This window comes from Zalophus californianus, chromosome 4 (assembly GCF_009762305.2).
Source record: "Zalophus californianus isolate mZalCal1 chromosome 4, mZalCal1.pri.v2, whole genome shotgun sequence".
Classification (NCBI taxonomy): Eukaryota; Metazoa; Chordata; class Mammalia; order Carnivora; family Otariidae; genus Zalophus; species Zalophus californianus.
Window position 1 is genome coordinate 32,157,783 of NC_045598.1, and position 25,150 is coordinate 32,182,932.

Here is a 25,150-nt window from a genome sequence, read left to right on the forward strand (position 1 = left end):
GGTGTGAGAATGAGGGGACAGAGGCAATACCCTTTGGGGGCTCGGAGAATGCTGGGCCAGTGGCAGTGGACTTCTCCCGAGAGCCACCTCCCTTCTAGGTGAGCTGTGGAAGAGGTCCTGGGGGGTGCAGAGTAGCTACGCCCATCAGACCTCAGAGAAGCCCGTCTTCCTGTCCTCACTTGCCCTGAGTGAGCGGGGACAGCCGGCACTAAGCACTGGGGAAGCGGGCTCTGGCGGGCCCTGACAGCTCAGCAGTGGCAGTGGCCGCTGTGGCAGAGGCTATTCTGAGAGCTGGGAAGGGCTGGGGAGCGGGGACTGGAGGAGGGGAGCAGCCCAGGAGAAGACAGTCCTGTAGGGGTGAGGCGTGTGTCCCCGCAGCCGTGTCCATGTTCATAGCAGGGAGGACTGTGTAATGTGCACTGGCCACGGGGAGGGGGTGGAGCATTGAGGTCATGAGGCACGCACCGGGGTTGCTTGGGTGTCTGTGCACAAGTTTTGGGGTCCAAGTACAAGTTGAACGGGTAGAAGATGCATCTGGAAGTGTAAGAGCAAGCGAGTGGGCATGCATTGGAATGTGAGCGTGTTCGAGTGCATGGAAAGGTGTGAGCAGAAGCAAACGATCCCGGGTGTGGAAGGGAGAAGAGCGCAAGGGTAAGCAAGTGGGGGCTTGTCTGTGAGCAGGAACGAATGTGGGAGTGGTAAGAAGGGTGTATGGGAGAGCAAGCGTGGGTGAAGGGAGTGGAGTGTGAGAGGCCTGGGGCCAAGGGAACCCTCAGGAGGGTTTGAGGACACAAGTGAAGGGACGTACGCAGGTGTGTATGTGAGTGAGCCAGTGTGCACCAGCGGATGCGAGTGTGTGCGTGCTGAGAGCAGGAGGACAGTGTGAATTGGGACAAGTAGGAAGGGAAGATGTGTAGGGGCACCAGCAATAAAAACAGCTAGCATTTATTGAGCACTTGCTCTGAGCCCGATGCTGACATTTATGATCTTATTGAATTCTTTACATACCCCACGAAGTCCGTGCTGTGATGACACTCATTTATAGATCAGGAAATAGTGGCTTTGAGCAGTTAAGTAACTTGCCCCTACTCTTAATCACTACGTGATACTGCCTCATAATGAATGTGTGAGCAGGGGCCAAGTTGTGAGTAAAGAATGAGTGTCTGTATTTGTGGTAAGTGTGAGTTTGAGCGTGTGTGGGAGGCTGAGTGTGCCCGATGTGGGTCCCAGAGGGGAGCGCCGGCAGCAGCTGTGGACACCGGGTGGGGCAGGGGCCCGAGCAGAGCCTGAGTCAGCCTCCATGGCTTCTCTGCCAATCTGACTTCCCAGCCCCGCAGTGGCAGCCTGCGCCACGGCCCCCAGCTAAGGGATCCTCCCAGCTCTGGTATGGCCCCCAGCAGGCCCCTGGCTCACACGGCGGGCTGGGCCAAGGCTGGAGACTGGCAAGAGGCCTGCATGGCCTCCAGGGTACCTGGGGGGCTGCCCGCAGTGTGCGCAACCCAGGCAGGCAGGGCATATGAGAAGTGTGGGAGGGGGTCCAGCAGTGATTTCAGGCCCCTTGTGACTCTAAACAGAACCACCTGGAGGGTGTGTGTATGTATGCAGAACGGGGGCAGCCAATGGTTCCCATGCCCACCCCTGCCTTCGGGATGTGACTCAGGCAGATGCCATGCCAGGCATTTGCAAGCTGGGCCTCCTTCCACCCGGGGGGCGGGTGAGGAGGGGCCCCTCCAGCCCTGCCCCCACCGTCACCCTTGGACCTACTCCTCAGGACTTAAGCTGGAAGGAAGGAATTTTTGAGAGCTGGCTGTCTCCTGTGGCGGGATCTGGTCCCCGACTACCCAGAGAAAAAGGAAAGCTGCGGTCTCCAGCCTGGTCTCCAACCTCTCCAGATGCAGTACCACCCGGGCTGGAGAGCTTGGGCTTCTGGTCCTGGCCAGTTACCTCCCCACTCCAGGCTTCTGTGTCCTGACTGGCAAAAGAGAAATAATATACTAAAGGGACCCAAGGTGTGGCTGGTAGAACAGCAAGTGCGGGGGTCAAGCAAGTAACGGAGATAGTGGTGGGAGCTGGGGCTAGAGAAGGTGTCAGGACGAACTGACATTGTGCTGAGCTTTGAGGAATGGGAGAATCTCCGGTGAGGGCCAGGGGAAGGGAAAAGGGTGTTCCAGGCAGAAGGGCAAAGGTTGGCAGGTGGAGTGGGGGCTGGAGACCTAGCCCAGGACTCTGTGGGATGAGGTCATGGACAGCCTAGCTTCTCAGGCAGCCTCTCCTTTCTGAGGCCATATGGTGATCGCATCAACATCTGACTCCTCCACTAGCCTGTGCAGCAGGGACCTCATCTGTCTCTGTCGTCTGCCACTCTTGTTGGAGTGGCCCGGACGGTGCCTCATGCATTCAAGGTGCTCAATAAATATCTGTTAAATAAATGAGAAGCTTCTCCCCAAACGGGATGAACTTTGGGGCAAGAGCTTGTTCAACAGCCCCTGCAAGAGCCTCCCAGAGGCTATAAAACAGTGGTTTGCCAAGTGTGGTCCCAGGTGCATCACCTGGGAACTTGTTAGAAATGCAGTCTTGAGCCCCAACCCAGACTTACTGGGCTGGGGCCCAGCAACGTTTGAATAAGCTCTCCAGGTTGATTCTGTTACACGTTAAACTTTGAGAACCGAGGCTCTAAAACTATGTCCACAGGTCCCCTAAAAGCCCATGAAGAACCCATATGCAGATGGAGAAGCTACAACTGTAGCCAAGTGTGGCCCCAAACTCAAATATTCTTGATCTCTTCCCTTTCCCCAGCCCAGTCCAGGGCACAAAGGAGAGCTGGATCATCCGCCCTTATCAGGTTTGGAAGATTGGAAACCTGGGGTCTAGGATCAGGGGGCGGGGCACTCCCCCCTCGGGAGCAGAAGGCGGGGCCAAGTGCTCTGAGCCCCGCCCCTTCCCCGTTGCCCCGGGAAACCCCGGGTTGTAACAATAACCCGCTGACGCGCTTCTGGGAGGGATCCTGCCGAGCTCGTGGGCGGGACAGCTCGGCTTGCGGACCAATGAGAGAGCTCGGGCCCCGCCCCCGCACCCCCTCCCCCAGCGCCGAGCAGGGGGCGGGGCCGCTCCCGCCTCTCCTCCCCTGCTCCGTAGGCGGCGCTGTTGCGTGCGGGGGCTGCGGCGGGGTCGCCCCGAGCCGGGAGCTCCGCGCCCCAACCCCCAGCCCGCGGGCGGGGCACCCGGGCAGGCGGAGGATTCCGTGGCCGCGGGCGGGCACGCCCCGCCCTCTCCCGCGCCGGGCCCGCCCCCTCCCCTTCCCCCGCCCATCCCGAGGTGCAGCCGGAGCTGAGCGCGGCAGGCGCGGGAGCTGGCGCTGGAGCCGGAGCGGCGGCGGCGGCGGCATTCACGGGGCGGCGGCGGCGGCGGCGGCGGCGCGGGCTCCGGCACGGGCTCCGGCATGGTGCAGTCCGGCCTCGTCCCGGGAGAGCGGGGCCCGCGCGCGGGGCCGGCGCCGGGGGAGCGGCGGCAGCGACGGTGGCGGTGGTGGCTGCAGGCGCAAGCAGGCGGCAGGTGCTAGAAGCGGAGCTAGGCGAGGTGTGTGCCCGCTGGGCTCCGGGGCCGCCGCTCCCTCGTTGCCCCCATCTTTCCCTCCCTTCGGGATTCCCAGCGCGTCCAGCCCCCTGTCTCCGCGTCCCGGCCCATGGCGCCCCGCGGTTGAGCCGGCGCCGCCAGGGACCCCTCCCGCGGGCCTCCCCAGGGCGCGCAGATCCCGGAGCCGCCCGCCCACCCTCCGCGGAGTCTCCCTCCCCTCCTCGCCCGAGCCGGGCGGGACCATGGCTGCGAAGCTGCGAGCGCATCAGGTGGACGTGGACCCGGACTTCGCGCCGCAGAGCCGGCCGCGCTCGTGTACCTGGCCCCTGCCGCAGCCCGACTTGGCCGGCGACGAGGACGGAGCGCTGGGTTCAGGGGTGGCAGAGGGCGCCGAGGACTGCGGGCCGGAGCGCCGGACGACGGCCCCGGCGATGGCCCCAGCGCCGCCGCTGGGCGCGGAGGTCGGACCGCTGCGGAAAGCGAAGAGCTCCCGGCGAAACGCGTGGGGGAACCTGTCCTACGCCGACCTCATCACCAAAGCCATCGAGAGCGCCCCGGACAAGCGACTCACGCTCTCGCAGATCTACGACTGGATGGTCCGTTACGTGCCCTACTTCAAGGATAAAGGCGACAGCAACAGCTCGGCCGGCTGGAAGGTGGGAGCGTCCGGCTGGGGAGGGGAGCTGGGGTCGCCGGCTAGGGCTTCCAGGGGCTGCTAGGTGCGTCCGGGTTCCCGGGGAGCCGTCGGGAGGGAGGCCCTGGGGCACCCCTAGGGGTCACGGAGTGTGTGCCCGCGGAGTGGGGCCGGCCGGCAGACAGGCGGGGGCGTGCTGGGAGCAGCTGTGTGCGTGCTCTGGATGCAGGGTGGGAGGTCTGGTGAGGTGACAAGGGACTGCCACTTTGAGGCACCCCCGAGGGACACCCCCACCCTGTCCATGGCGGCATAGCAGAGGAACCCACTCCCAGGCCTCGGATATTAAGGGGCCCCCTCGTAGCCCCGGCGAGTTTGCTTTGTGTGTTACTCTTGTTTTACCTTCTCCACCGGGCACCCTCCTTAAAGAGCTGAAATAATGGCCTGGGGCCAGTGCCTGCTTTCTCCCCACATCTTTCCCACTACTCTCTCTGGAGCTGGCCCCAGGGTGAGGACTGCGACCCTGAGCTCACAGTTCTTCCTGTGGTGCCAAGAGTTCACCCTAGGGCACCAGCCAGCCTGGGGTGGGGAACTGGTCAGGTGACCTGCAATCTGAGTTCTCCATGGGGCAGCTGCTGTCCCCCCTTGCCTGGATCAGCATGGTGGGCTGGTGATGACCTCTGCTGGTGTGAGGGCAGGGTATTGAGGTTTGGGGAATCTCTCCCTTCCCACCCTAGGCTGTCTGGCTTCCACTTCCCTGGCTTTCAGAGCCCAGATGCATTTGAGGGTGAAGGGAGGGGCAGGGGCACCCTAGGGAGGCCTCAGTGCCATCCAGTGGAACGGGGGGAGCCATCTTGGGAGAGGACAAGGGCTTGACTGGATTGTGGCCTCCAGACCCTCCTCTGGCCATCTTGTCGGGGAATGGGCATAGTCGATGCCTTTGCAGGAGGAGGAGGTTGGGGGGTGGGGGCTGTGCCTAGGGCCTGTGAGCTCTTAGGCTTCCTATGGGTGAGGGGTCTCTGCAAGGGAGGTATGCCTAGACGGAGGGAGGAAGCCATGCCTGGTAGTGGCTGCAGACAGGGTCAGAGGAAGGAGGTGTGCCAGAGGAGGAGGGGAGGCTGGTGGACAGGAGCAGCTCTGGTTGCCCAGTGGCTGCATTGTAGGGGCCACAGTGCTCTGACCTGGGGCCCTTGGCTCTCAGGCTTCATGCTGGCATCATGTCTGTCTCTCTCTGGCCACTATGGGGTGGAGGCACGGGTTGGAGGAGCACACATGAGTCTCCAGTCTCCTTGGGCTCAGCCCCCACGAGAACACTTACTCCTCCTAAGTGGGTACTGCCCTTGGGATCTGCTCCCACCTCCCTCCCTGTCCCCATGCACTGTCCCACCTTTCACTTCTCCCTGTAGATATATTTCTTGTCCTCAAGAGCACAGAGTTCAGATGCCTCTTCCAGGAAGCCTCCCCTGACCCTTTTTAGCTAGCTAAGGGCTCCCTCTTCCCTGGCCCTCTCCCTGACTGTCATAGGGCTCAGTCTTTTGTATCCTCTTTCATTTCCCCTCCCCACCCACCCATTAGAAGACAGTGGCGGCGGCAGAGCAATCTCTGTGCCCACGGCACCCAGCATAGAGCCTGGCACTGAGGAGCCAGTGGCATATGTCTGGTGAGAGTGTGAAGGAACGGGTGGCTGGTGCAGCTGATGCTGAGGCTGAGGAGGGTACTGTGGGCCAGAGTAAGCCAGGAGGGCTTCCTGCAGGAGGTGGAGCCCCACTTGAGCTTGAGGGATCAGGAATGGTGGGGGCAGAGGGCAAGAGGAGACGTGAGACCGGAAGCCAAGGGAGACCTGCAGTTCCTGAGGGTGTCAGGACCAAGCCAAGGTGTCCAGGGGCTGCTAGGTGCTAGGTGTCAGCCACCTTCAGGCATCTGTGCCAGGTGTCTCTTTAACACTCTCAGGAGTCCCTGAGGTAGGTTTCACTGCCACCGTTTACAGAGCTGGGCACTGAGGTGCAGAGTGGAGGCGTGAACTGCCCAAGGTCACACAGTCGGTAGATGGGAGAACTGGACTCCAATCCAGGTGTGTCTCCCTCCAAGCACCCCCCCTGCCACCGCCCAAGCCTCCGGAATAGTGTCCTGCTGGCACTGGGTGTGGGAGGCGGGCACAGACAGCTTTTGAACAGGGGCAGGTCTAAATCCTAGAATGTGACTGGGAATGTGCTTGGAGATAATTTAGTCCCTGGACTTCATTTCTTGGACGGTGAGCCTGAGGCCCCGGAAGGGGATGGAACTCCTCAGGTTGTTGGTGAGTGGCAGGTGCTGGCCGGTGACCCAGGTCTCCTGCCAGCCCCCTGGAAGTGGTGTCCACTGCACCATGCTGCCGGGGACGCACTGGTTCTCCCTGCACCTGGCTCAGGGAGGAAGGCGCGCTGGCAGGCTGGTCCTGGGCTGGGGCATGGGAGAGGGAGCCTGAGGCTTGGGCTCCTGACCCAGGGCCCTGGCAGAGACCACCCAGGCACTGGAGGAGGGCTGTTCAGAGGGGCCTCTGGCCTTTCCCATCTGGCTCGGTCAGTGGCTGTCCTCATTCTACCCCACCCCCCATCTTTTTACCCCTCTCATCCCTGCCCCTGTCCCCATTCCCATTCAGCGCCTCCAGGGAGCAGGTGGAGAGACCATCCCCAACTCCCAGCCAGCCTGTGTGTTAGCGGAGGCTGTGGGACACCTCAGGTGCCAGGGCTGGGGCCCATTGTTCCTCTTTCCCCCTCCCCCACCACATAAGTGTGGCACCTGAATCCCTGGGGTATACCAAACCCTGTGTTAGATGGAGGGTGGGGGACCAAAGGAAAGGCATCAGGCCTGCCTTCTGGATGCATCAGGGCTCCACACCCAGGCAGGAAGGGCCAGAGGTGGGGGGCAGGGGTACAGGGAAGGCGGGTTAGACCCCCTGGGAGCCCAGGCAAACCCACACAGAGAAGATGGCACTTGATCTGGGCTGTCTTCTTTGGGGGGTAGAATTTGGGAGAAAGTCTCTCAAGGGATGTTGACTGCAGATGCAAAGGCAAGGAGGTAGAACTGTAGGAGAGGAGAGGGTTGGGCGGGCCAGGCTGGAACCAGTGGCTCCTAGGGATGGCAGGGAGGTGGCATGGGAAAGGCAGAGTGGGCCAGATCAGGAAGGGCCCATGTGCTTGGCTTTTGCCCTGTGGTCCCACCTGTGATGGGGGGAGGTAGTCAAAGGTGCTGCGGATGGGAACAGGAGGACAGATCAGCAGCAGGTGCAGGACCCCCAACAGGCTGAAGCCTGCAGAGAGGCTGGCCTTGGTGCTGGAAACTCCACCAAAGAGGCTGGTAGTGTTTCTCTCAGGACAGAGGGTCTCCAGGCCCTGGATGAGGGCTTGGACAGGAGGTTCCCCTCCCTCTTCAGTGTCCTAAAAGTGTGGATGTCAGACAGCCAGGTAGAGCCTCCCACTTCCTCCCGGATGCTCCAGCCCCACCTTCCCTAGCACAGGACTCCTCCAGGAAGGCTTCCAGACTGCTCTGGGTCCTGGGTGCTCCTTCCACTCAGCGCCCCTGGAGTTGTTCAGCCTGCTTTTGTGTTTCCTGGCTGCCAGCTCCCCTGGGAGCTCCCAGGCCAGGCCTGGGCACCTCCCATTCCTGTCCCCAGGCTTGATGGGGGAGGAGCACAGTGGATGGGGACTTCCCTTCTCCCTCAGGGCCTGGAGCGGCCCTGCGGTTGGGGGATGGGATCAGGAGGGGTGGTGCTACCCCCATCCGGCCCCTGCTGGCCAGAAGGTCTTAGGTGGGGTGGAAGGAGGGACTGATCCAGAGGCCAAGAGGAGGGTCCTGTTACAGCCAGGCTGAGCAGTGGCTGTGAGTGCAGAGGGCTCCCCCTTCTTTCCCCTCTCCAGCTTGCTCCAGCAGGGCTCCCTCCTCCTTCTTTGTCCTCCGGGGATCCCCAGCCCCAAGGGCTGGTGGGGGTGCGGGAGGAGGCGGTGTGAGCCCCGGTTGGGGGGTGTCCTCACCCCCCGTCGTGCACGAGCGGGGGGCTGGCAGCTGCCCGCCTCCTGGGCACGAGCCCGCGCCAGCCGCTCCTGGCACAGTTGCTGGCACGCCCGGCAGACTCCCACGGCCACCTGCTCACACCCACCCACGAGCGCTGGCGCTGCGGGCCCTTCCGGCTTCCCGGGCCTCCCGGCGCCCCTCCCCCGCCGCCCTGCTCCAGAGCCCCCCCCCCGCCGCCCCCCACATACGCAGGCCCCCTCGCTCCCGCCAGCCAGCCCCAGGCCCGGCCCCCTCCCTGCGCAACTTGAGGAGCTCCCGAGTCTGGGTGCTCCTGGGAGGCCCCTGGGGTAGCTGCGGGGAGAAGGAGGGATGGGGAGGCAGGCAGACAGACAGACGGACAGACAGGGTGAGGGCCCCGCCTGCCACCTGGCGCCGCTCCAGCGGGACGATGGCGGGCAGCGCCGTGCCAGGCGGTAATTGCAGACAGACTAATTTAAAGAGATGAGACGGTTATTTTTAACTCATGTTAAGGTAATGAACGGCGCGGGGGGTTTGCGGGTTCGAAAGTTCAGCGCCCCCCAACCCCCACTTTCTGTGGGTTGGGGCCCCCCCTCTCTGCACACCCAGAGGACTCCAGCTTCAGGACTGACTGGAGTTGGGGGCCTGTGCCAGGGACCGGGAGGGCTGATGGGGCCTGGAAAGAGGCGCCCCCTAGCCCGGTGCAGATCCGTTTGCATCCTGGCCACTTTGTTTCCAGGGAGTGTATTAACAGCCCAGTTTCCAGGGTGGAGAAGTGACTTGCTCTGGGGTCACATCCTTAGAAAGTGTCTGTCCGGGGAATTGAACCCCTTTCTGACCCCAAAACTCAAACTTTTTCTGTGCCATTGGGGCTGGAGAAGAGGGCTTGTGTTTGGGTTTTGAAAGGGCGCAGTCTTGTTCCTTGCAATCCAGGGTCTTGTCTTCGAGTGGCAGCTGGTGGTGGCCCCCATACAGGGTCTTGGGGGCTGTGGAAGTCCCTCTGTCTGGGTCTTGTGAGGGGTGAGGGGGTGGTGGTCATGAACTGGGTGTGGCCATAGGCTTCTGGGTTATGGGTGTACTGGCTTTAGCCAGGGGAGCCGCCTCCTCCCCTCACTGTCTCCCTTACCTTGTGGGAGGCTCACCAGCAGCCCCTCCCTATTTGCAGCCTATGAGCCTGCCTCCCAACTTGGGGGTGGGTACCTGGGAAACAGGTCACGCATTGGGGCCCACTCCTTCCACCTCCAAATCAGCCTTCACGTCTCTAGGGGAGGTGTGGAGTCATGGAGCCCAACATCACCTTCCACGCCTCCTTTCCCAGCTCAGTCTCCTTCTCACACACCCCTAGTGACTGAGGGATCTGGCCTCTGGAGCTGCCCATTCTATTGCTAGACAGGTCTTAAAGTTGTTAGCACCTCCTTCCTTCTCCCTGGCAGTGGTCCAACCCCCTGGAGCATCGCTCCTCTCCTGGTATATTAGTTCAGCTGTTTGGGTCAGCTGGAGTTGCGGAGTCCAGAGTGGTTGAGGGGTGGACAGAGCACCCACAGAGCCCCCATGAGGGAACCTGATCCAGTGTGTGTGAGCTGGAGCAAAGCTCTTTCCCATTCTGATCCTTGATGTTCTCATCCGTGTCCACAGGGCCTTAACTGGATCCCTGGTTCTTTCAGGTCTGTGACTGACCGACACTGTGGTTCTAGGAGCCATGAGGGGTTAGTTGGGACCCAGGGCACCATGTACTGATAGGACTTCTCAGGGGTGCAAGCATGTGGATTACAGGTGTGGATGGACTTGAACTTGGGACTCCTGCTTGGGGATGCCTACCCTGACCCTGGCAGTACCCAGGTGGCAAATGTACTTTGGACACAATGGAGTGCTCATGGCAGTCTCAGTGGGCCCCCAGAGCAGACAGATGGGGGGTGCAGGGTGTTGGGTGGGCACTAACTAAGGCTCTGGGGCCTGGGTAGGGTGCTCAGGGGGACAGCTGGATCTGGAGCGCCCCCCCTTCCTCCTGGCACCCTGGTTACTATAGAAACCAACTCCTGTTTGGGAGGGTTCGGCTGTTTGCTGCCTCTCCCCACCCCCCAACCCATATGTGGAGGTGGGAGGGGGGCCAGGTGGCGTGTGGGGGAGGGGCCTCCCACACCCTCCCCCTGGGGCCTCCCTCTTTGCAGAGAAACCTTTCTGGTCTCTAAGGGGGGGTGCCTCTTGTGGGAAGGGGAACCAGAATTAAGAAAATTAATGTCTGGGGGCTAGGCCTTTGGGCACTTCACATACGTTGTCTTTTTACATCCTCCCTGGACCCTGCCAAATATGTTTTAATAGCCCCATTTTGCAGTTGAGGAAATGGAGGCCAAGAAAGGTGAAGTCACTTGGCCAGGGCAGCATAGCTGGGACGAGACTGAGCCTGGATTTAGACACAGACCCGTCTGTCCCTTGTTTCTCCCAGCGCTGTGCAGTCTCAACCCCATGCACCACAGCCTTCCTGCCCCAAGGCTCCCTCATGCTCCAGAACCCTCTGGGGCTCCTCGGTACCCCCTGGGAGCCAGCCAAGCTTGAACTGCTCTGTATGGACTCCTGGGCCCTCAGCTGGCCTTGGCCAGGCCCTGCCCTCCCTCCTGCTTTTCCTGCTGCCTGTGATCTCAGGATCCCCTTGCTTTGCTACCTTTACACCTCATACCCCCTGCCGTTGTCAGATGCTCATGAAGGCAGCTCCTGACTCTTGGACTGATCCCTTGGGCCACCCCTCAGAAAATAGGCTGGGTGCTTGGGTGGATTGAATACAGGCCCACCTCCCAGGTGATTCTGGAACCCACCGCATCTCTCTGAGAATTTCTGCCTTAAAGCCTTCGTTGTTGGCCAACCTGGTTGATGATCAGAGTCACCTAGAAGCTTTTAAATAACACAGGTTTCCAGTTCCCATCTCAAACCCTCTATATCAGACCCTCAGAGGGTCTGATTTTAACAGGTCTATCTACTGATGGACCAGATTCTGAGCCAGTGCCTTTGATGGTAGCGTCCCGGACTCCTGTTTGTCCTTCCCTCTGCTCCCAGTGTAGACCAGCTTCTCTCAGCAGGCTGCCCAGGTGGAGCCCCCTCCCCCCCTCCTCACTCTTTTTGGGCCCCCCAGAGAATTAAAAGCCAGGAAGTCAGCTCCAACACCAGATCCCACAGCCCCAACACCTTCACCCTCCTGTCTTAGGAGTTGCGTTGTGTAGAACACAGCTGGAGAGGATAGAGGAAGCAGCTGGGGCTGATGCCCTCTGCCACCGAGGGCCTTTGGCTGCAGGAAGGTGCGTGGTGGCGTAAAGACTCAGCAAGCATCTGGAACTGGCCCAGCAAGGACCTGAAAGTCACAGCCCCTCTTCTCCAGTCGCTCCCTATGTGTCTGTCCAGTGCAGTACTGTTCCTACAGGGTCCCGGCCAGGGGCCTCACTTAGCAGGACACTCAAGGCCTTGGCCCCCTGGTCCCAATCAGTCTCTCCAGCCCCATCACTCCGCTTTTCCGACCCTCAAATCAGCCACTGAACTACGCTAGCCCAGGGTTCAGCCCCCGGTGCCATTATATACATGCTTTCTTCTAACTCTTGTCCCCCGCCGTCTGCCCTGTGAAGCCGATGCTGTGATTTTCCCTGTTTTAGGAGGAAACTAAGGCTGGGGAAGGAAAGTGGCTTTTACTGTATCCTGCTGTAAGTGACAGAAATAAAACTGCTGGGGCTAACTCTCCCTAGCCCACTGTTCAGGCCAGGCCAGTCCAAGCTGGCACACGCGCGCGCACACACACACACACACACACACCCCTCCCTCACCCCCCTGCCACACCTTGACCCCCACCCCAGCCCCATCATTGTCTCTCTGCTCTCTCTTAGCGTTCGGCCCTGAGGCTTCCAGTCTTGGGGGGATGGCTCCAGGGGCACCTGGCTCCCTCTCTCAGATGGAGCTCCCGGAGGGCAAGGCCAGACCAGCGTGTGCTGTGGTGTTCTCTCCCCCTTCTTCCTCCCCTCATCTGCAGGCCCAAAGCTGAGGACAGCTTCCTCCATGCACTTGAACCCAGGCTTATACCTGTTAGCCACTCCCTACAGTGCAGCTGAGAGGAACCAAACTGGCCCCCTGACCTTGAGTGACCTACAGGTTGAGTTGGGGAGATAAGATGAGGGCTCCTGCGTTTGATTGTGGGATAAGGATTGCTCAGGGTCATGAGGGAAGGCCAAATAATGAGCTGTGGGTATTCGGAGGTGGGGGAGGGGAACCAGACAAAGGAGGTCAAACCTTGGCGTCTGGTTCTGTTGGTCAGAGCACAGCAGGACTTGAGGCTGGCGAAGCAAGCCAGGGACTGAAGGCAATGGTCTTGAATATCTGGCGGGGGACCTGGCACTCCAAGCTGGGGAATAATCTAGGTAGAATGATCATTCAGGGGTGGTGTGGACAGGGGAAAGACTGGCTTGGGCACCCAGTGTGGGCCTGGCACTGGGGTCCATGGGAGAAGATGAGTCTGACGGGGTAGAGGCCCAAAGGGTCTAAAAGCAGGCCTGAGGTGCCATACAGCACCCTTCGGTACCCGGGGGATCTTAGAGGTGAGACTGTGGTGTGGTTAGGAGTCTTGGGGGCAGCAGGGAGGACCAGAACCTAGCTCTGCTCCTCACCATCTGTGTGGCCTTAGGCAACTGAGCCTGTTTTCTCCTCTGCAAAATGGGATGATAATAGGACTTATGCCCAAGCTGTGTGGTGAGAATTACAGGAGAGATACATATAAAGTCCCCATGAAATCCTAGCAAACACCCTTACTGTTGTACATCGCTCTGGGAAAGGAAAGGAATCCCTTCCCCACTGCTGTGTAGGGTGGGGATCTGGGCCCTGATCCTTGAGAGACACTGGCTTGTGTGAGTGTGTGAGTGTGCATGTGTGTGTGTGTGTGTTGGGGGAGAGTGGTCCTTCCTCTAATGCCCCCCTTTCTGTCCCTGAGGTGTCAGCTCTTCAGAATGTCCAAGCTTCCACCTGCCCCTACCTTGACCCACTGTTTTCTCGCCTACAGAGCCTTCCTCGTGGCCTTGGGAGGCCAGCAGGCAGGTTTTAGTCTCAGTATTTTCACAGATGAAGGCAGTGGTTTGCTCAAGGTCACCCTTGAACCCAGGGCTGCCTGCCCCTGGACGTGGGCTTCTCTTTGCCCACTGGGAGGCTGTGTGACCTTGGATATGGCCCTCCCCTCTCTGGCTCTGAGTCCCATCTAGAGACCCGAATTCCCCTCCCCCAACACTCTGGGAAGCTGCTTGGCCTCCTCCACCCGTCTGTCCCCTCCTGTCCTCTGCTGGCCTTGCCTTCTCTGTAACCTGAGCCGGGGCTGTGGGGGGAGGGGGCTTGCCCCTCTGCCAGAGGCACCTGCCAGCTGAGCAGATGTGAGGGGATGGAGGCCCCCCTCCCCCCAGGGGATCTTAGGCTCTTGGCGCAGCTAGGCTGGGCCTGGGGCATGCAGTGCTCAGCACACCCAGCCCTGGCCTCTGGCCTCTACACCCAGAGCTTACCCCTAGCACTTGTTCATTTTTCAGGGGACATTCATGCTCCAACATGTCCTGCGAGGACCTCTCAGAATCCAGAAGACAGATGGCAGATGAAGGCTGGTGCCCCGGTCTGGGTGGGCTGCCTTGGGCTCCCGGAACCCCTTGGCATAGGGACAGAGGGCCAAGGGCAGTCCCTGGGGGTGAGGCCAGTATCTGTGCGGGTGGCCATGCCCCTGGGAGAGCAGATGGTTCTCTTGGCGCTGTGCCCACTCTTCCTCTTTTTCCCCCAGGAGCCAGCCTACAGGGCTGGGGCACAGCTGCTGGGCCCTCCCCAGAGCTGGGCCCAGGGCAGGGCTGGGTGAGGTCACCGCAGCTGCTCCCAGGGCCTGGGGCAGGGGTGTAGGGAGGTGCTGCGTGCAGAGGGAAGGACAGGGCTCAGATTGAGGAGAGCTAGGGAGAGGCCTGGACGGCTTTGCATTTAGGGATCCCCGTTAATCTTGGATGAGGGAGGAAAGAGTCTTTGGAGGACTCAATGAGCCAGTATGGACAGCCCCACCCCGGCTCCTACCCCAGGCCCACCCTGGAGCTTCTGTCTGGCCTGGGTGCCTACTTAGAGGCATCTCAGGGTGAGAGGCAGAGCAAGGGCCCTGGGTGTGAATTCCTTCCCGCACCACCACTTACACCGTGTGACCTTGGGCAGCTCCATTTGTCTCTTGGAGCCTCAGTTTCTCATCAGTAAAATAGACACACTAACCCAGCTCAGAGGATTGTTAAGAAGACAGTAAGATTTTAAGTGTTGGGCCAGCACAGTGCATAGCACATAATGAATGTTCAGTAAATGGTAGTTCCTTTTCTTACTTGACTGAATTCTCCCGAGGAGCCTGGAAGTGCTGAGGAAAAGCAGGGAGGTGGCAGAGACAGCAGGAACTGGTGGGGTGGGGGTGCGTGGGGGTGGAGCAGGAGGGAGGAGGCAAGGCCTGGAGCTCTGGCCTGAGGTTTTGCTGAACAGAAGCAGCAGAGAATGGCGAGGCCTGAGTGGCTCACGGCTGCCGAGAGCTCGTCGCGTGTGTTGACTTTACTGTGAGCTGTGGGTTGCCCCGTGAAGTTTAAGTGGGGAGGCCAGCTCATGCACAGTTGTACTCTGGTTTGCGGTTCTATTTCTGCAGCAGCACTGAGGTGGGAGCAACTACCTTTGGGACTTGCAGAGGGAAGTAGAAAGATGTCACACAGCTTGCCTTGCTGTAGCAGCAGGACCTGGTCAAGCAGAGAGGGAAGGAGGGGCCACGGGAGCGGAGTGTGCAAAGGCCTGGCAGTGTACGACATCCAGGGTGGCTGGAGCCCCAGGGGGCCGAAGGGAATGGGGGTTAGGAGACGGTTCTTGTATGTTGGTCTGGGGTTGGACCCAAGCCCACAGGTGGTGAGGAGCCATGGGCTCTGGAGTAGAGGTGAGCTTCGACTTCTACTGCTGGTTTGCTTGGACCGGGCTATAGGTGTGTGGGCTCTGCTCTCTCTGGGGTGGGGGTGGGGGTGGGGGGATGCCAGGGCCTGTCTTTTGACCTCGTGCCTTGCTTTGGATGTTTGGTTCCTCCTGGCCCCTGGCTGCGCATTCCTGTTCCACGGCTGACCCCAAGCCCGGTCCCCTGTTGACACCTATGGCCGTGGTGCCCCCACCTGCCCTTCTACCTCTCCTCCACTACAGACCCTGGGATCGAGGATTTGCACATGGCCTCAGGCCTCTCCAGGTCACCCCCTTCTGCCAGGAAGCCTGCCTGGATTGAGCATCCCAGCTTGAGCCCAGGTGGCAGAGCAAGTCTCTCTGACCCTCAGAGAGACTGTGGCTCTGAGACAGGCCCCAGCCTGGGGCTCCAGAGTGGGGTGTCGGGTAAAGGGTGGGACAGGGGCTACTCCGGGGCCTCTGAGTCAGGGAGAGGATGAGATTCTTGACATGTAGGTTCCCATCCAGGTCCCAGCCCTCCCCAGGAATACTATTACCCTCTTTTACGGGGGAGGCCCAAGGTCACATGAGTGCAGTTGGGTTTCCAACCCTGCTCACAACCTTACTTCATGCAGGAAGGGAGGGAAGGAAGGAGGGAGAGGGCCAGTTAGAGCCATGGAGGGGATCCGAGAACTCACACAGCCCCAGAGGTAGTCTCTGCCCAGGGATCATCATCACCATTGGGTAGGCCAGGTCAGCTTCCTAAGAGAGGGGCTGGGCTGAACCTCAGACAGTGATGGAACCTGGAGGGGTGTCTGTACCTGGCTTTGGGCTTGGGCGGATGGGCACAGGTCCTAGGACTGAACTGGGAGGGTCCTGGAATTCCCCAGATGTCAGGAAGATCAGGAGGTAGTATAGGACTTGAGGTGGGTGGGGACACAAGATTTGGCCAATGAAAGCCAGGAAGCTTGGGCTTGAGAACCAAGGCAGAGATAACCATTGAGGTGGGCGGGACGGTGGCCCCTGCCACATTGGGGAGGGGGTGAGAAGAGCCCTGGCTTTGGAACCCAACAGCTCTGAGACCCAGACCTGGCCCCATGACTACGCAGCTTTGTGGCCTCACTGAGCCCACTTTCCTCTCTTTGGAAAATAGCGGCACCTATTTGCAGGATGGCTGTCAGGATTGCATCTAAAGAACCTAACCTGGGTCTGGCATGTGGTTGGTGGTGCCCTTCTCCTGCCTTGGTATTTGAAGCACGTGCCAGTGGTGTGCTGGAGCTAGCTTGCCTTGGCTCAGAAGAGCCAGTCCTGCACACGTCTTCCCAGTTCCGTCCTCAGTGATGTCATGCTGGCAGCTTACAGTTGGCCGCAGAAATCAGCAAAAGCTACAAATCAAATCAGGTGGGATCTTTTCCCTACTGGGGAGCTGGAGGAAATCAACCCTATGGGCCCTTTTGAATGCTGGAGGGGACAGAATGGGAAGTGGGGTAATGGGGCACTGGCTGGGCCGAGCAACCTAGAACTCTGAGTCCCTGGGCCCTTTTGGTGTGGGCGGAGATTGGACAGAGTCATAGCGCCAGGCAGCCCTCTGTAGGGAGGGATGGGAATGGTGAAACCACTCTTGTCTCCACGTTCTCCCCCCACCCCGGGGGCTCTGGCGGGCTCGGGCTCTGAGGAGGGCGAGCTATCAGAGAATGGAGCTGTGCGAGAAGGAGAAATGAGGTTGTAGTGGAAGATAAACGAGGTTGTACTGTCAGGGAATGAGGTGGTACTTGGAGGCAAGGTGAGGCTGCATTATGAGATAGATGAGGTTGTCCTGTCAGGGGATGAAGAGTACTCGTAGGAGAGGTGACGTCCTGCAGGACCGGTCGGGTTGCACCAGCAGAGAACACAGCCCACCACCGGCAGAAGGAGAGACTCGGACTTGGAGGATAAATGAGGGTGTCCTGCTGGATAGATGAGGGGGCCCATCAGGTGAATGGAGCGCTGTTAGCAAATGAGGTTGTACTTGCTGGATAAATGGGACTGGGGTGCTGGATAAATGGGGTTGTGCTGTCAGGTGAATGCATTACTGCTCGTGGGCGAAGGGTGTCCTGGGAATAAATGAGGGCGTCCTGCTGGATAGATGAGCTGCCACCACCAAATGGATCAGACCCTGTCCGTGCGGGAGGCACCGGCAGCAGGAATGAGGTGGTTCTCTCCCCACTGGGGCTCCCGGTGTGTCTTCCGGCCCAGGTGAGACAGGCTCTCGGAGACCTCGGTCGGCCCCAGTGATCCCTGGATGACTCAAGTCTGTCTGGGCAGTGGGAGGGAGTGGGGAGGGGGCCTGGGGTGGGCAGGTGCACGGTCACCTGAGGCCTTCCCCCATTTCTCACAGAAACCCTGACCCTCCTCTGCGCTTCCCTCTGTGGGTCAGGCTGTTCCTGACTTGTTCCCATGCTTGTCTCTCATTCTGCCTACGTTTCCTTCTCTCAGCCCAGTTTGGGGAAGCCCCTCTCATGTGCCAGCTACTCTGCCCCGTTTCCTTTAATTTTCCCTGCAACACAGTATTACCCCCCCTTTACTCTCTCTCTCTCATTCATTCATTCAGTGAACATTCATTAAATGTCTGGTATGCATCAAACACATGGGGTACGGTCAAAAATGGACAAAAATCCCTCATGAAACTTATATTCTAATGTGAGGGAAACCAGACAATAAATAATAAATACAGAATATAAATGAATTATATATTTATATATAACTTACATATTAACTTATTAATGTATGTGTGCAAACTATCTACTAATTAAGAAAGTGATCCTTGCTTTAGAAAAATTGAGAGCAGGTAAGGGGGCCAAGAAGTGGCAGGGAGGTGGAGCAAAGAGTTAGAGTGGTCAGGATGGGCCTCGTTGCAAAAGATTCTATCTGCATGTGGACTCGAAAGAGATGAGAGATGGATGGGCGAACAGTTTCCCCTGAGACAGAGGCCCCGGGGCAGGACCGTACCTATCAGGTTCAAGGAACAGGAGAGAGGAATCGAGCAGGACAGTGTTAGGAGAGGAGTCTGAGAGGTCATGGAGGGGCTTGTGGGTTATGGCAAGGCCTTTGTTTTTACTCTTAGATGGGGGGCATCTCAGGGTTCTAGGCAGGACTGGATGTGATCCACGCATTTAAAGGGCCACTCTGACTGCTGGGTGGTAGAGGCTGTAGGGAAGCAAGGGTGGAAGCAAGTGGCTGTTTGAGGAAATAGAAGTTCAAAGCATCTTGCCCCAGAGTTGCACTAGTCATGGGGTATTGGAGCCAAAACTGGAATCCAGATCCAACACCAGAGCCCATGCGCTTTCAACTGCACCAGCCTCCTCTCCCAGGTGGGTGAGGCCCTGAGGTGGGGAGGGGGTGGTTGCCCAGCCTCCCTAGCCCAGGTTCCAAGGGAGAGGGGGATGGGCGTGGATGTAGCCCTGGGATGGCCTGCCTCCCGAGTCAGGGTGGTCCGACCCCCACCCTGTTAACCTGCCCCAGGCCTGTGTGGAGGTGTGGGAGGCATGAGGCCCCAGAAGCCGGGCCCAGCTCTGGGCACTGGGGAGCCTGGGCATGCCAGGGCTGTGGCTGTGGTGGCGGGTTGCTAGGTGACTCTAAGAGGGAACCCTGGTTACTGCTGCCTGGCAGAGGTAGCTCCCTCCTCTGCCTCCCTCACCTCCTCTGTGGCCTCTGGCCTCCCGGGAGGCCTTGTGGGGGAGTTGTGATCTGCGCTTGCTACTGGATCTTGGCTGGGAGCTCTGACTGGTGCCAGGTGGCTGGGCCCCGAGGAGCCAGACTGGGCTTCAGGGCCTGGACTTCCCTCAGGGGCCACAGCCTTGGTGCACACCTGGTGCCCAGCCTGGCTGCACAGGCAGAGGCCTAGGTTGTCCTTAGCCAGGTCTGGGCTCCCTCCCCGGGTGACCCTGGGCAAGGTATGACAGCCCTCTGGACCTCCACAGCCCCATCCATCTGGCCTGCACCATCCCTCCACCAAGGCCAGGTTTTCTACGAGAGTACCAGGGGTGCTGAGCCAGCCCAGCTCCAGGCACCCCGCCCCCGCTCCCTGATGGCTTGAGGGTGTAACACTCCGTTTTGCATTAGGTTCCATTTGCGAACAGAGTTTCACTACTTAAAAAAAAAAAAGTTTGGGGCATCTGGGTGGCTCAGTCAGTGAAGCGTCTACCTTTGGCTCAGGTCATGATCCCAGGGTGCTGGGATCAAGCCCCGCATCATCCGGCTCCCTGCTCATCCCTCTCCCTCTGCCCCTCCCCCCCTGCTCATGCTCTTTCCCTCTCTCTCTCTCTCTCTCTCTCTGTCTCTCTCAAATAAATAAATAAAAATCTTTTTTAAAAAAGTTTGAAAACCTGTGGACTGGATGAGTTCAAGAACTTGCAGTGTCAAATTGAAAAGGTCACAGAGTACAGTTGGCACATCATCAGTATCCAGGCGGAGAAACAGGCCCAGAGAGAGACGGACAGGCTGGCCCAGGTGAGGCTTGGTGGGGTGAGAAGAGCACCAAGCCAGGGGTCAGGAGACCTGCGCTTGAAACCCTGCTCTCCTACCAGGTCCTGGGTGACCTTGGGCAAGTCCTTTCTTCTCTCTGGGTCAGACCAGCAGTGCTTTCAGGCTGGGGCTCCAGCTCCCTGGGGTCCCTGGCCAGGCAGGGAATAGTGGGGGAAGAGTGCAAACCTTCATAGGCCCAGAGCAGGTGCTCTTGGTAATCGAGAACATTTTTTTTATATTCAGAAAACTTAGCTGCATTATGAAGTACAATGCAAAAATCTCCCTGAATGCTAAAAATGAAGCACAAGACTTAATAGGAAATTTTGACCTTGCGACATGCCCCCAGTCTTCCCATGCTGCCAGCTTCTGGGGATAGTTTACATGGAAAGTTTGAGAAGCTCTAGAGTCCTGGCTTCCTGAGATTCTTTGGAAATTCCCTGACTCGTTTCTCTCTGCCGTGGTGGAATGTGATGCCCTTTAGACTCAGGGCGTGAGTAACCTGAAATCAGTACCTGGCTCTACCATCCGCACTGTGGGACCGGCAGCTTACTGAACCTCTCTGAGCCTCACTCTCCTCATCTGGAGCTAGGGATCACAATCCCCGCGTTGTATGGAGTTTGATAGACTATGTGAGATCAAGTACTTACAACACCTGGGGCTGAACAAGCAGGTACTGAGTGGGTGCTGGCACTTGGAGATGTCCTTCCTCCTCCCTCCTCCCCCCAGCACTCAGCCACAGGTTGGCACATAGTGACACTGATAAAGAGGTGTTGCCTGACCAACCTCCAGTTGGGGAGAAGCTGGGAGGCGGAGCCTCTGTGAAGCCAGACAGTCCCCTGTGGAGAACAGAGCCCCTGAGACCTCTGAATACAGGTGTGCTGGAGGGGCTAGGGAGCCAGGTGCAAGGGCAGGGGTGGGAAGGGGGTATCTACTGGAGGGAGCACCACTCCCTGGGGGCCTAGCTCCCCTCTTCACAGGATCCCAGGAGAAGCCAGGCAGGGCAACGCTGGGAGGGTCTTGGAGCTGTCACCTCCCAAGACCAGAAAGTGCCAGCGATAGGGAGGGGGCGGGGTGCCCGGAGAATCGGGGCAGTACCTGGAGCTGGGAGTGGGAGTGGGGCAGCAGGAAGGAGCCCTCCTCCTGGAGACTGGTGGGAAGGAGGCAGGAGGGAGGGCCCTCACTGGTCAGTGGTTATGGGGCTGGGCAGACAGGTAGGTTAGGAGTAGGTCCATGAGCTGGGTTAGATCTGGAGTGCTGTCTGGCATTGCTGCCTGTGGGACCCTGGGCAAATTACATCATGCCTCTGGGCCTCCGTTCCCTCGTCAGTGAGACGGGGTAATGCCAGCTTCCCAGACTTGTCGGTGCCTAGCACACTTATACTCAGGACAGGATATTAAGGAGGTAGAGACAGAGCAGGTCTGTTGGATGATCTCAAAGTGTGGTCTTCTGGCCAGAGTGAGGCCTTTAACCAGTGTTTATGAGCACCCGGTGCATTCACCAAACACATACCCACACACATTACCTCAGGTAGTGATCTAACAGCTTTCTGAGGTGGTTACTGAATGGTGCCCGTTTTGGTCCACGTCGTTCACTGAGGCAACTGAGGCTCACGGAGATCGAGTCAAGAGCCATGGTCACATACCTGGGTGGCTGAAAAGAGCGAGAGAGCCAGGCATCCTGCCCATCTTGCCTAGCCCTTCTGATAGCCAAGCCCATGCTCTTTCCACAGCAGTGCGTGAGGTGGGAGGTCAAGGCCACCAGGTGGCGGGCCCCAGAGGTGGGGCAGGGCAGCATAAATCTTCCTTCTTCAGGTGCCTGTGGGGAGCCAGGCAGTTGGAGCTGTGGCACTCTCCCCCACCCCCCCACCGCCTTCTTGGCAAAAGCGGGCTGTGACATGGGGAGCGCTAGAGACTGGCACAGCAGAAATTTAGAAGAGAGTGTGTGCAGGGGTGGCAGAGGTGGAGCCCAGGGAGGTACCGAGTGACAGCAGAAGGGGCTGTGTAGCCCTGGGCAAGCCACTTGACCTCTCTGAGCCTTGGTCATCTTGTTGTAAATGGGGATTACATTTCGTCCCCCCCCCATTTGTGGGGACTTTGTGAAGCTTCTACCAGAATGGGGTTTTGGGGGCAGAGCTCCTCTGCTTCAGGTGGTCAGGAAGGGAGGGCAGGCTGGAGAGCTGGGCTGGCCTGAAGGTGGGCGCTGAGCAGAGGTGGGGTCTGAGGTCCCCATGGCTGATGGATGTGCTTTGAGGGCCTTGCTGGGAATCTAGGCTTCTGTAGTTCATAGGAGCTCACAAGAGTTGGGGGAAATTTCAGAGGAGTTTCAGGCCTCTACCCACCTTAGGGACCCCCAGCCTTTTCTGCTTTCCCTGGCCAGGCCCTCCCAGCAAAGGGTTAACAGTCTTCTCTACCTGCAGTTGCATTTTAAAGACACGAAATTAAAGCAGGTAATTTATTCTCCCCACACACGAAAGAGCAATTAGTTCTAAACAGGGCTTAATCAGTCACCGCGAGATTGATTTCTGGAGCCCTGGGTTTTCGGGCTCCTGGCGCCATGCCAGGCTGGGGAGGGAGGGGGCAGACAAATGAGCCGCGGCGGCATGAGCCCTTACATAATCTGCTGGGGGGCCCTGGCAGCCTGGCTAGCCCCAGGCGGGGCTTGGCTGAGCTGGGGAGAGGGGGCCCTGCTGCAGTTCCTTAAGAGTAGCCCTCAGGCTTCTGCCTTGCCTCCTGGGGAGAGGCCAGGCCCAAAGCTCTAGCCCCACCCTCTGGGAGGTGTGCGTTGCGGGGGGAGGGGGGAGGGGGGTGCCGGGGAGAGGGAAGAGTGGTGCGGTTCTGGGGTATAAGGTGCGCATTCCTGTCCAACCTGGTACTTACACCTGTTCTCCCCCTTTACCCCATTCACCCTTCATCATTTCTCTTTCCTCCCATTGCCCCTTCTGGCCCTTGTCCTTCCTCTTCTCACTTTTTTCTCTGTTTTCTCCGCCTCCTCTTTCCATCACTTCTTCCTCTTTTCTCATGGCCTCCTCGCTTCCCGCTCCCCCACCCATGTCCTTGTCTCTGGCCACAGAACTCCATCCGGCACAACCTGTCGCTGCACACCCGTTTCATCCGCGTGCAGAACGAGGGCACTGGCAAGAGCTCCTGGTGGATGCTGAACCCTGAGGGCGGAAAGACGGGCAAGACCCCTCGGCGGCGGGCCGTGTCCATGGACAATGGGGCCAAGTTCCTGCGCATCAAGGGCAAGGCGAGCAAGAAGAAGCAGCTGCAGGCACCTGAGCGAAGCCCCGATGACAGTCCCCCGGGCGCGCCAGCCCCGGGGCCTGTGCCTGCCGCAGCCAAGTGGGCCACCAGCCCGGCCTCGCACGCCAGCGACGACTACGAGGCGTGGGCCGACTTCCGCGGCGGCGGGAGACCCCTGCTCGGGGAGGCGGCCGAATTGGAGGACGACGAGGCCCTGGAGGCCCTGGCACCGTCGTCGCCGCTCATGTACCCGAGCCCGGCGAGCGCGCTGTCGCCCGCGCTAGGAGCGCGCTGCCCGGGGGAGCTGCCCCGCCTGGCCGAGCTGGGGGGCCCGCTGGGCCTGCACGGCGGCGGCGCGGGGCTGCCAGAGGCCCTGCTGGACGGCGCGCAGGACGCGTACGGGCCGCGGGCCCGGGCCGGGACGCCCGCCTACTTTGGCGGCTGCAAGAGCGGCGCCTACGGCGGGGGCGGGGGCGGGGGCTTCGGGCCGCCGGCGCTGGGCGCGCTGCGCCGCCTGCCCATGCAGACCATCCAGGAGAACAAGCAGGCCAGCTTCGCGCCCGCCGCCGCGCCCTTCCGCCCCGGGGCGCTGCCCGCGCTGCTGCCGCCGCCGCCCGCGCCCAGGCCCGGCCCGGTGCTGGGCGCGCCCGGGGAGCTGGCGCTGGCGGGCGCGACCGCCGCCTACCCCGGCAAGGGCGCGGCCCCGTACGCGCCGCCGGTGCCCTCGCGCAGTGCCTTAGCCCACCCCATCAGCCTTATGACGCTGCCCGGCGAGGCGGGTGCCGCGGGCCTGGCGCCGCCGAGCCACGCGGCCGCCTTCGGGGCCCCGCCCGGTGGCCTCCTGCTGGACGCGCTGCCGGGGCCATACGCGGCGGCCGCCGCCGGGCCGCTGGGGACCGCGCCCGACCGCTTCCCGGCCGACTTGGACCTCGACATGTTCAGCGGGAGCCTCGAATGCGATGTCGAGTCCATCATCCTCAACGACTTCATGGACAGCGACGAAATGGACTTCAACTTCGACTCGGCCCTGCCTCCGCCGCCGCCCGGCCTGGCCGGGGCCCCGCCCCCCAACCAGAGCTGGGTGCCGGGCTGAGGGCCGCCTCCCGCGCCCCGGGTGCCCCGCCCCGCCCCCAAGGGGCTTCTGTCTTCCCGTCCTGATCCCCTGGGCCCCATCCCCGATTCCAGCTCCACGGGAGGATCCGGGAGGCAGCCCCAGGCCTGCTAGAGACGTCCCTCAGCAGCTGACCGCTGACGGAAGTGGTAGGGAGGGGCTGGGGCACCTGGCGTTCCTGCCCAAACTCCTGCGACCCGCTCCTCCTCCCTCCCCCCGGGGCAGGAGGCCTGGGCGGAGCGGAATTTCAGGCTGGGTGGGAGTGGGGACGAGCCAGGTGGGCTGCGCCGGTCTGGGATTACCAACCAAGAGGTGAGGCACGGGGCTGAGGGCGTCTCCGAACCTTCAAGTTTCATTTGCAGGGGCCCTCGCCGCGACGGATCACCCACCCCAAACTCCGGATCTGACACCCAACTGACACCTTCCCACTGGTCTTAGCCTCACCCACCCCAAGCCAGGAACGCCTCGCCTCCCGGAAGCACTCACACCTACCTGTTGGCTGTTCACCCTGAGCTGTTTTCCTTCAGCCCTGAACCCCTGCTTAGAGCCCCCATTCCCATGGTTCAGCCCCTCCCTCCTATCCTTGCAGGCCCTACCTTCTCTTCTCCTTTCCTCTCAGGTTGGAGTCAATCCCCCTTCCCACCCCCACCCTCCAGTAATGGTCTCAGCCTCTCCAGCAGGCCTCAGCTCCGGATCCACTCCCAAACCGACACCCCTTTCTCCGTTCCAGTCCTGTCTCCTCTCCCGTATTTATAAGTGTCCGGTCGGGGCGGGCTGTGGGCGCGGCGTCCCCGGCGCATATCGTAGGCAGTGTACCGTGGCCGTGCTGTCAGCGTGTGCGTGTGCGTGTGTGCCGTGTCGAGGCCGTGTAGAGTGCATTGTACAGCATATTTTCATGAATAAAATTGTTTTAAATATTTCCCGCGCCTTGGGCTAGCAGGGTTGGTGGTGGCAAAGGAGGAATATCGGCAGGGATGGTGGGGGGTCCCTGTGCCTGAGCCCCTCTTGTGGCTTTGTGTCTGAGTATATGTCAGCATTCCCTGATGCCTGTCTGCTCAACACACATTGATTAAGCGCCTACTGAGTTCTGGACGCTGGCGATGTCCTGGTGTGGAACTCTGCACCTGTTTCTGTGAACACATGCCGGCAGGAAGTTTC

The 25,150-nt window shown here is 60.2% G+C and overlaps 1 protein-coding gene across 1 annotated transcript; it reads left to right on the forward strand.

Annotated features, from left to right (window-relative positions):
* The first annotated feature begins 3,212 nt into the window (after positions 1–3,212).
* On the forward strand, positions 3,213–24,874 carry FOXO6 (forkhead box O6). The gene is made up of 2 exons (XM_027623148.2): positions 3,213–4,229; positions 22,709–24,874. Exons 1-2 carry the CDS (start codon positions 3,816–3,818, stop codon positions 23,972–23,974), a joined length of 1,680 nt encoding a protein of 559 aa, XP_027478949.2. The 5' UTR covers positions 3,213–3,815; the 3' UTR covers positions 23,975–24,874.
* Positions 24,875–25,150: the final 276 nt, after the last annotated feature.

Coding starts and splice junctions, on each gene's coding strand:
- FOXO6 (XM_027623148.2), top strand. CDS start 3,816: ATGGCTGCGAAGCTGCGAGCGCATCAGGTGGACGTGGACCCGGACTTC. Junction 4,230..22,708: donor ACAGCTCGGCCGGCTGGAAG/GTGGGAGCGTCC, acceptor CTCTGGCCACAG/AACTCCATCCGGCACAACCT.